This window comes from Aptenodytes forsteri, unplaced genomic scaffold, assembly GCF_000699145.1.
Source record: "Aptenodytes forsteri isolate BGI_AS27 unplaced genomic scaffold, ASM69914v1 Scaffold97, whole genome shotgun sequence".
Taxonomy (NCBI): domain Eukaryota; kingdom Metazoa; phylum Chordata; class Aves; order Sphenisciformes; family Spheniscidae; genus Aptenodytes; species Aptenodytes forsteri.
In genome coordinates, this window is record NW_008795036.1 from 818,684 (window position 1) to 833,078 (window position 14,395).

A 14,395-nucleotide genomic window follows, 5' to 3' on the forward strand; every position below is an offset into this window, starting at 1 on the left:
TACAGAGGTTTTTTTAGTATTGGAAAATATACTTACTTTAACATTTGCTGTTGAGCAAGGACATATTCTGAACAACCACTTCGATACAGAAGTTGAGTGTTAGCTTGAACCCAGACCCAGTGATCTTCGTTTGTTTGTACTTTGACTAGAGAAATGCCGTTTTCTCCATTATTCTTTGCTATGCAATTTAAAAGAAAATCTAATTTAATACAAGCAGTATTTAGTATTTTTTCTTACCTAAACTGTGGGTGAATGTTCACAGGTTTGTTTGCTGCCCTGGAATCATCAGCATAGGAAAATACAAGCTAAAATCTGTCACAAAACTAGGCAAATCACATGTAAAAAATAAAATTTGAAAAACCTAATGAGGCACTTAAACTGTAACCAAGGATTTTTCAGTATTATTAGTTCATTATATTTTTTCTCTCTCAGTAATAGCACTATACCAACAAGAAAATGTTCAGAAAAATGGGGCTATGACAGAGGAATGGTTTTAAAGAAGTTAAAGGTTTCCAGCAGGTATGACAGAAGGCTGAGTACAACTCTACTCAAGAATAAGTTGCCCACTAGGGTAGACTCACCATCAAAATTTTATCCATTGTAAAATCTGAAATACAGCATAGACTCTCATAATATTGCACAGCCAAACACTGGAAAAGCAAGTCAAAGCTGCAAACAAATCATGAGTTTTGAAGACAATACATTCTATTTTTCCTCTGTTTTCTGATCTTTGGGGAAAAGTAGCATTTGTAACATATCATCCAGTTTTCCTCAAAGAGGGATAGATATTGTCATTAATTATTAAGATTTTCACATAATCTTATTAAATTCAGTGCTGCCTTTTTTAGGAAAGCATACGTGGAGTATTCTTATTTACTATGAATGTTTATGTATCTGTAAACTTGGCATCACAGTATTTCTGGCCACTCTGAAATAGCAGACTGATTGGTATTATCTTTTGAGGCAGACAATTTGTTTTGCAGTTTTTTAAAGAAGGGGTTTTAGAGAGCAGAAAAAAGAGAGCATTGGGACCAAAACCTGAAAACCTAACAGGAGAAAAGAAAAGACAAGACAAGGTTCTTTCTCCATAAACTGTATATATTGCAGAAGTACTTAGCAGACACACCTTTGATTTGGTTTTCAGCAATCTGTAACACATTAGTGAAAGCAGCACCTTCATGATGACTGTTTCTTCCATATAATTCTGCTGCTTCACACAGCCCTGAATTACCTTTGGAACTGGAGCTGTAGAGGACAGAATATGTGGAAAATTCCTTGTCACTGAGTGACAACACAGTAAAATCACAAACTCTGAAAGATGTGATCCTCAAGCTGTTGACCATTAGCAAAGAGTTACGGTTTAAATATATAGTAACCAACACTAAATAATTATCTATGTTTCCTGCATCATTCGGTTGCTCACACTGGCGTATGACTGAATTCTGCATTCAATTAAGGAGAATAGTTATGTTTAGGAATATTCTGCTCACAACTCACTATATCTGGAATAATAAGTTTCAGCTTGAATTGAGACAAATGCTGTGTATACTCTGCTCTGCCTATTCAAAGTACATTCAAGGTACGTACATCACACTGACCAGCAATGCACTTAAGAGTTAGCATGACTTCAGTTTGCAATAATCATCATATGATTTGAATGAATTTCTTCCATTTTTTAGTTCAAAATGCATGTTAGGGCTTGGAAAGGGTGCAAAGTCCGTAACACTGCTTTACAAATTTTTCTCTTTATTAAGACCATCAGAAAAAGAATGACTATATAAATTTGCCCACCATCCCTGGCTAGCATGCTTTAGGCCTGAACCAAAGGAAACACTGAAGTTAAATGCCCACTATCATTCTTGTCAAATCCTTGGCCGCTGTCCAGTCAGTTGGTAAAACTTAAGTAAAGCACCTCTCTCCTAGGAGCTGAATTCTGATCATCGATTAATTTCACCTGGGCCACTGAAAAACTAGCAAGTGGAAATGACTTTCCAACTCCGTTCCAAAAGCCTGCGTAGTCCATTATATCAGCCTTCCAGTAATTTAATTCTTGTCAAAAGGATGTATGTGCTAGAACCACATTACACGTCTGGATAGTAAATCCACACATACACAAACATATTCTAATTAAAAGCCAAATTATGATGCTGTCAGTCACACTGATGAGCATTTTGCTTCACAGCAGTGGACCTCATTGCTGTAAGGTTATGTTTAACCAAATAAGGGAAAACATAATCCTAGCCCCAAACATCAACTAAAGTTTGATCATAGAAGAGTAACGAAAATAGGTGTTAGGAAGGAAATGAGTCAACACAATGTGTCCTGGTCTTCTGTGATTGCTACCCAGTGATCAGCCCCAGGCCATTTAGTGCAATTGTAGACTTATGTGTTCATAAGCCTTCTGTTGTAAGATAAATACGTACACCAAATACATCTCATTTGGCTCTATGTGAACACACACGCATATTCAGCTTTCTGAAGCGTTCCTTTTCCTTTGTTTGCTACCAAAATGCCCCAGTCCAAATAATTGTGCTACCAGAAGATACTGAAATTTGAAAACTCTCAGTGAAAATACTTTTTCTTTTCCATTTTTACAACTAGTAGAATGACTTACTGTGTTGGTAACTTCTGAAGGTTAGGAAGATAGCCTAACTTTCCAGTTTTTATATAAAATTAAATACAGCAATATAATAATATGTATTATATGTAAAGTACAATATATTATCTCATCTCATCTCATCTCATCTCATCTCATAGTTATTCTGTATTATATAGTTAAATCCAGATAAATTATTCACTTTTCTAAGAAAGAGTTTTAAAATGGAGAGTTATTTAGCCTAATTTGTGCTTTTTACATGCTTAATAAACATAAAGCCCATAGTATACTTTACTAACTGCTAAAAGATTAATTTGAAAATACTTTGTATTCACTGCTGCTGCATCATCAGCTTTGTGTTTTGCTTTCACAAGCAGGCTTTTCATCTTCATCTCTGTCACGGAAGGGAGCAGAAGTGGTACCACTATGCAAAATAAGGACAGCTGAGGTGGCAATACTGTTCCTGAAGAGGACTTCTTCCTTTGTCCAAAAAGAAACTTTAGTTTGCCTTGGAACTGCATTGTCTGTTATACAAAAAAAAATAGAATTATCTTAAGTATTTAATGTATAAACATTTAAAATGCTAATACAACCTATGGACCGTGTTGTTTAACACCAAAACCAGTTTTGAAACAGGGAGAAAAACTAGGAATTTCATTATCTTCATACAATTTAAATCATGAAATTTCGGAGGCATGGTGAGTGGAGGTACTATCAACAGTAAAATGAGACATTTGAGGCTGGTTTTTGTTTTTTTCTCTCCTGTGTACTTCAAGTTCTGTGTTACGTTCTGTTTGCCGAGACGGGCAGCGTATGGTGGTGCAAACAGCTATTTCCTCTGTGCCTCACTCTGAAGCTGGAACTATTATTTTTCCATGCTCTGTTCTCTCCAGTGAAATGGTTCCCGAGTTTCTTTCCTGTTGCCCTGCACTTTCTTTAGGAAGTATATGGACTGGCACAACCCAGGGGCTGTGCAGGCAGACGCCGAGGGAAAAGATGCGCCCAAGACAGCCGGATACAAAGTACATCGCTTGGAAGGAACCATCCATCCCTGCCTCAAATCTCCATATAATCAGAAGGCAGAGATCAAGTTAATAGCAAGCTGCTGCCTCTCGGTGAAAAAATTACCTGCCACAAAATGACCAGAGAAAAATCAGTCCTTTTGAGTTGGGCATTTTCCAGAGCTACAAGATCATAACAGGGATGCAGAAATGACTAACTGGTACGGCTGTTCAGACGCATAGTCTTCCAGCAAATGAACATCTGAGACAGAAGTTGCATTTCCCTGTCTCGTGCTGATCCTCTCATTTTCTTCACATGTGCTGTACTTCGTCATGAGAAGAAACAGCTTTGGTCTTTACTAAGCAAATGGGGAAGTTATTTCTAGAAATGAGCTACTCCTAGTAAGGATATTTGAGGAGCGTGAGAGACTTTCTAATTCTGTTTTTTATTATTAAAGGACCCTTTACAAAAGGGGAAAATGGATCATTATTATTCCTGTTCCTTAAAGCAAATACTTTGTGCTTAAATGTTAATCATTAAAACTCAGGCTTGCCACCCTTGAGCCAGGCCCAGTACAAATTGAGGACAGATATTGTCCAAAAGAGCTTAAAATATAGAAGTTTATAGATTCTTTCAATTCCAAATATTACAACCTTCTTTTCTCCCATCACTCTTTATACATATTAATAAATGTCTTAGGTGTTTGTTGTTAGTGCACAACAAATGAATAGTGTATCCTGTCCATGGCTCTCCGCAATATTTATATTCAATATTTATGTTGAAATATAATTACTGCATATTTTTCATATGCAGTAATTAAAATCTAGTATGTCATGACTACAGTCCTCTAAGTGAAATTATACTTACAAGGAAGCCAGAAGTACTGTCCAACAAGCAGCGAACTCGACAGATGAAACAACGAGTTAAGAAGGAAGAATAATCTGTTGTCATGCTGTCATTCTCTTGTGCTTTAAACAATTTACTGAGAATATATTCTTCTCCTAGGAGCAACAGTGGAGGCAATATATGTCAGATCACACTAAGAAAGAATGAAAATGTTCTGTAGCCAGTTGAAGGAGCTGTTACGGAAATTGCTAAAAATTACTTTATGGAAGGGTGAATATTAAATTGTATCATGTATAGATACATCTGCACATGCTCTACCAAAAGAAGAAAGAAAAGCTCTACTACGGGATTCAGGTGAGTTTCTTCAGAAACTTTGACTTTTTTATTTCCTGAGTTTTTGTGATTTTTAATGATGCAAAGCAGGGTAACAGATGTTGCTGGTTTTGAGATCAGAGATCACACAAAATATACATTAGAAAAAGGAACAAAATAAGGAAAATGCTAATGCAAGAAAAAAACCAAACAAATGAACAGTGGCTGATTAGCTAATGTTCAGCCATTGCCTCCTTGATTTTTAATGAAGTGTTTTCCAGTTTTGGACTACAAGTGCATAGCTTTTGAAATACTTATTTCCCAAAAGACACAAGTATTTGTACAGAAGTATGAACTCAGGAACTGAAATTCTCCACTGTATTAGGACAAAAATTCCAAATATTTGTAACTTTTTATAGTTTGAAATATTAATGCACATTGTTTAGTTTGTTTTCTGTGTACTTTCTACAACATCTTGCAAAGTTCCTCAGATATCTGTAAGACTCTCACAAAACACAGAAACTGCAAGAAATTCTACCAAAGTTTCATGACTGTGTTCCTGAGGACTTCATAAAGGCTGCTGAAGGATTTCTTGGAAGTTTCTCCCCACCCACCTGGAGGCTGCGCTTCCTCAATTTCTTTCCTCAGTTACTTCCTCACCTTCTGGTGATGCATATATTTTGCTGGGATCAATAATTCTTTTTAAAGTTAACAATTTCAACCCCATTGTATTTTCTGTAGTTGTGATTTCAGCTTAATGCCTCATGTAGGAGAAACCTTGAGCACACATATCCACCTGCCATCCTAGGGAAATACAGCCTCAGAGGAAAAAGTGTGTTGCTAAACCTACTTGTTCTTCTGAAGACTCCTGTCTACGTAATTTTGCATGGAAAAAAAAATGGCAGAAAGTGATGTTGCCACTGTGGTTCTGTACAGAAATGTTTTGCGTGGGATTTTTTTGCATTAATGAGAAGAACATTAATGTCCTGATCAGTGTGAACAAAAGGTTGGTAGGATGAGCACTGATGCTGTTCATTCTGCATGGATAAGAATATCCGTAGGTACACTAGTCAGAGAAAAATAAAGGAAACATTAACTTCGTAGCCTCAATGGCACACACTACCTTACAAATTTCAGGGATCAGGAAGAAACATCATCTGTGGGACAATGACATTATAGATGGCCACTATGCAGCTTTCCAGTGAAGAATCTGACTTGACGTGGAACAGACACGGGCATAGGTGGAGTGCAGTTCTACCTCTATACAGCGGTGCCTATGTTTCCAATCAACATATACAATCCCACCTGTTTCTGTCTGTAGTTGCTGTCCAGACAACATCTGGGGAGGATTCATGGCCCAGTGCAGTTGTCTACAGAAATCCTGGCGATCATCCACGTGAATGTAATCATATATATTTTGGTGCATTACATCAGTCTGAAACAATTACAACAAGAAATGTTTAATTTGTAAGTGTAGTGGGGCCGGCACATCTTTAGGTTGATACTTTCCTTAAAATAATGACTGGTGTAAGATACCTTCAGAGCAAAGATTGACTGAGGAAAGTTATTTCAGAGGCCCCTGTTTTTCACATCTGCTTTTTGACTTCATATCCTAAGATGATTCTTTTTATTCTAAATTCTTTTGTGCATATGCAAATGTGAGTCATAAAAGAAGTCCAACTGGCAGCTGGGAACTAGTGGCATCCCCCAGGGTTTGATGCTGGGACCAACCCTGTTTAATTTCTTGATTAGTGAATGATGGGATAGAGTGCACTCTCAGCAGGTTTGCAGAGGGTACCAGCTGGGGAGAGCAGGATGGCTACTCAGACCTTGATGGCCTGTAAAAATGGGCTGACAGGAACCTCAGGAAGTTCAACAAAGGCAAAGTTCTCTCTAATTTTGAGTACTCCAGGAAAAGAAAGATATTAGCATACCAAAGTGAGCCCAGGAGAGTGCTACCAAGACACGTAAGAGGGCTGGAGCACATGACATATCAGGAGAGGAAAGAGCAGGGTTTGTTATGCTGTAAGAAGAGAAAACTTCAGGAAGAACTTACTGCTGTCTACATCAACCGAATGAGTGGGTGTAGAGAAGAAAAAGCCTGACTGTTCTCAGAAGAACAAAGTGGGAGGACAAGAAGCAACAGACACAAGTTGCAACATGGGAAACTGGGACTTGATATAAGCAAAAAAAATTTACAGTCAGGGTGGTTAAACACTGGAACAGGTCTTCCAGAGGGGTCATAGAAACTCAAAACTTGACAGGATGAGTCCTGGATCAACCTGTTCTAACTGGATCTGCTTTGAGCAAGAGGTTGGACTAGATGACCTCCAGAGGTCCTTTCCAACTACACGGTTCTGTCATTCTGTGACTTTACAATATATTTATTATACACAGGCAACCAGTCTAGAATAGCAGCATCTTATACTGAAATCGAAAGGAAACTTTTAGCTAAATCTTATTTTTATACTAGATCATGTTTCTGTTAACAAAAGTTTTACAAAAGGAACAACATTACAAGGAATTAATCTTCACCTGTCAGATCACAAAAAAAAAAAAAAGAAAATTAGTCTGAAATGGCATAGTAAAATAACTTAATTTCAGTAGCAGGGTATGTCTAATCAGCAGAAGAAGGATAAGGCAAAACAACAGAGTGCTGCATTTTAGAAAGCCAGTTAGCAGGAGTGACTACAAGAAAGTCATTACAATGACAGTGACTAAGTATTCTAAATATTTGTTAATATATTTACCTGATGAAACCCTAGATAATCCACAATCGTCGATGATGCATAAAATATCATTCCATCTGCACTCACCACCAACGCAAAACCGTTCAGTGACTAAAGAAGGGAAAACAAAACAATTAAAAATATAATCAGAAAGTAAAGAGTAAAATGGGTATAAAACGTAGTAATTTTAAGAATATTCTAGATATGAAAAAATCACTGCAAAAAAGTTGGACATCAAATTTTTCCAGAAGGGCCTTTTTTTTCTAACATGAAAAAATGAATAACAATCTGGAACATGCTTTTTTCCTTTTTTCAAAAAGTTAGGATAGCTAATTACAGTGTAACTACCATATTACATTACTAGTTTATTATCTACTTTAAATTTTATTTTGTCATTAATTCATATAATTAAAAGTTTAATAGCGTGTCAACTACTTTTTTTTTCTTTTAATTGAAAACATCACATTCCATAATAATTGCTTTGAATCAATATGCATTGATACATATAGATAATATAATAATCTCCAACAAGAAAATTAAATACATGTGCTGTTGTAGCTATGACTCTAAAACTGGACGTGTATTTTAAAGTATGGCTATTTTATAAAGCTTCTATAAAAATACATACATAGCATAATTGCATAAATGCAATTAATATAAAAAATAGGCAATAAATACTTCACTGATACAGACCAATGTTTAGTCTGGAAAAACACTAAATTAATTCTCATAGACTCAGTGATGCAAGGAAAGCAACCAGAGAAATCCAAAAATAAAAGTAAGGATTAAATGAAATACATGACGTAAACATTAAGATCCATCATGCTGCATGCAGACTGACTAATTTTGCCTCTCTTCCCTTGATAAAGATTCAGTAACATATCTTCACTCCTGCAGGCTTGCATTCCAAGGTAGTTTAGATGATCCTTTCATGTGATGGTTTTGAGGTCTTTTGAGATTACAGTTCAAATAGCTGCTGATGAAATACTGCTATATTATTATTATCCTTGCTTCACCTTTCTCTCAATTTACTGTTGTAGCGATGTGCCTATTAATCCTGAGTTAATCCTGAAGCACAATGAGGGCAGATTTTCAATTGCTCGGTAACCAGATACACTGACATATTCTTTTGAGCTTGGTTCTCTTTTCAGTTCCTAAATAAGGACCAGATTTCCAAGACTGCTCGAAGCCTGTTCCCACTGTGACAATGGTGGGCAGAATTTCAAGAGTTCAGTGCACAATAGGCTGACCTCCTCAGAAGATTTGGCCCAAATCATAAATCTGGAGCACCTTTGGAAACGTGGCCCAATGGGGCCATACATGGCCAGGGGCTCTGCACCTCAAAGAACCTGTGAACTGGTGACTGGAGAAATCTAATGGAGACACTGCAATGGCTCACCTATGTTTGGAAAGAGCTGTAGCAGCAACTGATTCAATCAAGTCAATGCTAACCATGAGTCATGGCTAAGAATAGTCAAGGGCAAACCGTGTTCAGCTCCAGGTCAGCTCCATAGATACAGATCCTTTCCAGAATAAGTGTTATCTCTGGCTAATTGGGTTTGTGTTGAACACTAGTTATCCCTGTCTACTCTTAAAGCAGACGGAGTTGCTGGACTGGTGCTATTTTCTGCTCTAAATAATGCCCAAATTCATCCCAGCACCTCACCAAACAGAAGACGGTGGGTCAAGATTTCTGCATCTTCACATCTGTGCCTTTCATTGCACTGAGAGGAGCCTCCATAGATGGTATCTACCATATCCATTTCCAATGTCAAGTGGAAATAAGAAAGCATTTTTGGCACCTTGTCTCTTTGGACTCATCTTCACAGCAATGAAACTATCAGTGATGTGATGTTAGGAATTTTATTACTTTTTGAATATCTGGCAGGCCTTTTAATTTGGACAGACTAAAAATTTCCACAAAGATAACCATAGGACATTTAAGGGAGCTCCTTCATGCGGATGTCTGTGGCTGTTACCGTGCACGTTCCAAAAGACCTCCAGTCCAGCCCGTGCAGCCTGGACAGGTAGAAATTAAGAGCATTAAAGAAATGTTCTTAACCTATACAAATTAATGCACCAAGCCCTATCTGGGAAGGCTTCAAAAATGACTACAAGATCTGAATATGATCAAAGAAGCTCTCACAGTATCATGCTGAACATCCTTAAAATGTGCCTTCCATTGTCCTGCAGGCAAGCTGGAGTTTTGCAGCCCCTGTAGGAAATAGATGAGGGAGCACCTGCTTTTGCCAAGGATTGTTGTTATGAATCAAGAAATAAATATCCCTATTTGAAAATGAATCTTCTTCATCCAACATATAGATATATACTCTTTAGGCCCAGACATGTATCGCAAGAGATCAGTCTCTACCTGTAAGATGTAAAACTTGCTCCCCCACAGTGGAAGGCAGGCAGCTGTTTCTTTACACAAGTTTTTCCTTCACAAAGCCAGAGTTGGACTGGACCAGGTGCAGCAGTTTGTAAAAATGAGAAGGGGAAATGGGACCATGTGTATTTCTAAGGGTTCGGATCAGTGGACTGGCAACTACATCTGTGAGGTTGGAGGAGGTATTAAGGAAGGGTGGGAGGGAGCAAGAGGAAAGAAGAAGTGGAGGAAAAGTTCAAGGAGCCATGTGTTTAAGTTAAGCCAGAAGCAAGTATGGATTTGAGGGAGGTATGTAACTGAAGAGATTACAAACTTCCCCTGATTTGCTTTTGGTTTGTTCTCAAAATGCTGATGTCCTCTCCTGAGTTAAGATCTCTTAACTAAGCATTGCCTGGTTTTCATGTCCCCGAACGCAGACATCAGATGCTCTGCCCTGAAGGCAGGAAAAGCAAAACGCACTTTGGTGCAACAATGACTTTTATGGAGCCACATGAAGCTATTGAGCATTAACACAAATTCCATGTGTCTAAACCTCATTTTAGCTGGGAAACCTGCTGCTTCAACTGCACTAAAAAGAGAGGAGCTGGACGTAGAGTAAAACTTCATAACCAGTAAGTCTTACCCATGACTGCAAATTTTTCTGTTTTCTCAATATTACCCTAAAATGCAGTTCGATGTGAAACCTGACATCTGTAGCACAGAGGACTCTGAATAGAGTCTGAGTAGGGCTGAGATTTATACTTTTCTTACCTACTTACCACAGCTGGGGAAAAGGAGGAGGGTGTTTGCTAGCACAGGTCTGGTACCCCAGAAGTGGGTAGTAGTGACTGCAAATTAGTCGGAAAAGACCTCTTCTGACCTCTCAATAAATCTCTCAGGTATTATATACAACTCCATACTCAAGCCCTTTACAGTAACACTGCGTAGAGATTTTCCATTATTCTGGCCAGAATCCTAGTGATTTGTTAGACTGAGTGGAAGGGAGAGACAGCTTCAGTCCATGAGAACAAACAAAAACTATTCCCAGCTTTTTTGTTCTAAGTTACCGGGTCTCACGTTAAACAGGACAACAAAGTATATGGCTCCACTTATGATTTTAAACATTCTCAGTTACTCAAATAAAATTCTCAGTGATAGCTTTCTCTCGTTCCCAGTGAATGGGAGGCTGCACTGGTGTGCTGTGTCAGAACCACAGCAGCCATCTGCCTGGTTTATCGATACCCTGGGGGGAGGAGAAGGGAAAGAGGACACGGACCAGCCTCATACCCGTGCAGTTTGTGCTCCCTGATGTAAGCACATGTCTGCCCAAAACACAAAGGGGACAGCCCAGAGAAATAAAAGCAGCTCTCCTCATTTCACTTGATTCCTTTCGGTAGAAATAATGGAAAGCTTAAAATAGGGCTCTTGGATTTAGAGGAGGAAATAACCAAACTCCACGGCTCAACGTCGATGTTATTTGCTTTGTGTACAACGTGTGTGTTTTAATCAATAAAGTCCACTTGCATCCTATCACAATTTTTACCAATTTGCATACACTTATACAAACACACAGGGACACACTCACACATAGAAACAGACAGACAGACACACACAAAGATATTAGTGTGGACATTAAAACTTTTGCAACAAAAACAAACTAACTTCAAATTTGCAAAAAATACATGGTTGTAAATTGCCATTTGGTAAACCATATGGATTCAATGACAGATGGAATTTCTAATCCAGGATAATAGCTGAAACATGTGAGACAGACTTAAGTATGTGTTGTGAACATTTGTTTGTTTGTATTTGGCTTTTTAAAAACACTTACATGAGTTTTCTACATTGTACTTAAAAAATGAAATCACTTTTCTTTTTTCCCAAATGGAAAAAAGAAAAAGAGCTTAGCACCAGACAGGGGCCTGTGTTCTTTTGAAAAAACATGTACATCCAATTACGTACTCACGAAAAGCTGCACCTGCTACTGAAACAAAAAACAATTAATCTGTCAGTTCAAAGAAACTACGACATTATTCTGGTGCCCGCAGTAGCTGTGAGATGGAAGTTATCAGTTCCTTCCATTGAGAAGTTTTTGAAACATTATTAGTCAAGAGGTTCTCTTTGGGAATGAAGGCAAATATTTTGAGGAAGATAGGACTTCCTTTGGCAAGGTCCTTTATATATCCTGATATTTTTTCTGGTCCCATAGCAGAAAATCAGCCAGCAAATACTTCAAAGATATTTTGGTCAAGGTCATAGCATAGTAAAAATAAGGAGGGGGGGGGGGGGGGGGGAGAGAGAACAAGTTCCAAGCCACATTTCTCTTATTACTCTTCCTTGAAATAAAGGAAAACTCACTAGCATTAGGTCTCCAGAGACCATGTTACTATGGTTACTAAAGTACAACAGTCAAGGCCTGCAGCCATGCCTTGCTTTGAACAGATTTTCAAGTCACGCAACTTGGGTACTAAATTTCCAGGGTCAGTTGGCTCGCAGTTTATCTGGAACAGTTTCATTTAATAGTGGATCGCTGGGTTTTTGCATCCTATGTGAGATGGGGCCATTTTCTGGTGATCTAAATAAGTAGCTATTTAAAAACTCTGGAAATGATATACTCGTTCTTGTCTTATGAGTATTAGGAGGAAAATGCAGACAGTTAATGTGTCTTCTGTCTTTAACTGTATTGTTTAGTGAATCAGTATTTCTTTCCACTGGTGTTTTTAGGACTCATAATTGCCCTTCTCAAAAATCCCGCTGGAATCCCTGAGGTTCTCTTTATAAACTGAAAAAAAATGAAACTCTTACAGAACCCTGAAATAAAACCCCACATAAAAGACTATTCAGAAATACCGTATCTGGTGACATCAGAATATGGCCTTTGCTCAACAAGTACAGTATCTCTTAGCCCTCCGGACTCTTATGTATTTCTCTGGTATCTACAAAGCAACTTCAAAAGGAATATTTCTGTGAGTAAGCACTATTTCATGCAAAGGGGGAGTGGCAGAATTGTTTTTAGCATTCAGTTTTGATCAAAGGCTTGCATGTACTGCTTAGTTTTCAGGCAAAAGAAACAAAACAGAAGATGAATTTCCATCATTTGAGCCAGAGGAGGAAGTAAATCCCACAGGCTGAAGCCTACAGCCATGGGTTTATATGGGAAGCCTTTCGGAGAGAAAGTGTTCGATCTGATTGATTGGTTTTCATAGACAGCAGAAATGTTTCTTTTCAAATACAAAGAAATACGTACATATGATCATTAAGCCCCTTTCACTCTTCTTGTCTTCCCAGGTAAAACGAAGTTCACATTCCTGCCTATCTCCTTGAGCCTGGATATCACTTCAGGCTCCTTAAAGACAGTATGGAAATTCAGCATCTAGTGCTGCGCTACCCAGAGCAGGGCCTGGCAAAATTTTCAAAAATTATTCACGTTGCCAGAAGAATTTGAGCTCTGGCCCTCCCGTTTACTGTTGGAGGGAACAGCTGTGCCACCTGAAAGGCATGGATGATTATGAGCCATTCAGCTGGTAAAATTTCTCCTTATTCCGTTTTTCAGTATCCCATCACTTCCACCAAGGAATTAGGGCAACTTTGGAGATACTTGTTTATGTATGTGTCTTCAGGCTAACGAGGGAGCTGGAATGCTGTGGCTCATCAAGAGGCAGCAGACAAAACTGGCCTCCTGGAAATCAGTTAGGAAAATGTAAGTCATTGGGCTCTGGTAATCATGAGCTATAAACTTTCAAGAAAACATAGTAGTTCCCCGGAGGGTGAGATTGTAACGTGTGCACAGATGTAAACGCATTTTAAACCACGGTGATGTTGTTTTTTGGATGCTTGATATGTAGTAAGTATTGGACACAACCAAGAACAACTTTGCCTCTAAAGTTGTTTTGATGCATGATGCAAAATTGTAAATGTAGTTTTTCTTTCCTTATACTTTCCTTCCAAGCTAAGCTTTTGTAACAAAGCTTGCTTAGTCTGTGTCAAGTCCTTGGGGTAGGGTTCTTTACTATATGCATGAACTGCTGGCCTCCGATGAGCCCGATGCCTCAAAACCAACCGCTCTGCCCAAGATGGCATTAAGAAAGAAGAGCTGTATGCAGATTGATCTGAAGCATCGTTTGACTTTGTATGTGCAGAAAGTTGATGTGGTGCACTCTAGAAAGAGATACATGACAATTGAATCCCATTGTTTTCACACGTACTAAACACTGGAAACGAGAATACAGACCGTGCTTCCAGAGTGGAGCAGTACCAGCGACTAATAGCTTCAGGACAGGTTAGGGAAGGTTTTGTTGCTGCAAAAGTGAATTCATGGGTGACACCAAACACCTCAGTACAAATTTGTTACATGGTGTGTTTGTTTAGAATAAATTATTAACACCAACAATGCTTGCTATTGATGGCAAGGTTTGGTGGATTTTCTCACATCTAATTGTAAAAAATTCACGATTCTTTTCTTTGCATTACCAGTTAGGATTTCATATGGGAAGTGAGTATATAAATACTACCTGAGATGAATGGACATTATACAAGTACCGGAGA

At 38.3% G+C, this 14,395-nt stretch overlaps 1 protein-coding gene across 1 annotated transcript in view; it reads right to left on the bottom strand.

The window, feature by feature from the left end:
* The window catches only part of AHRR (aryl-hydrocarbon receptor repressor), a 68,570-nt gene that overhangs the window by 3,654 nt on the left and 50,521 nt on the right, over positions 1-14,395 (bottom strand). Inside the window, exons 4-9 of the mRNA XM_009276647.2 lie at positions 7,507-7,596; positions 6,062-6,191; positions 4,466-4,599; positions 2,921-3,120; positions 1,127-1,245; positions 37-178 (exon numbers count right to left, since the gene is read on the bottom strand). Coding sequence (XP_009274922.1) covers positions 37-178; positions 1,127-1,245; positions 2,921-3,120; positions 4,466-4,599; positions 6,062-6,191; positions 7,507-7,596 — 815 coding nt within the window. The remainder of the gene's footprint in view (positions 1-36; positions 179-1,126; positions 1,246-2,920; positions 3,121-4,465; positions 4,600-6,061; positions 6,192-7,506; positions 7,597-14,395) is intronic.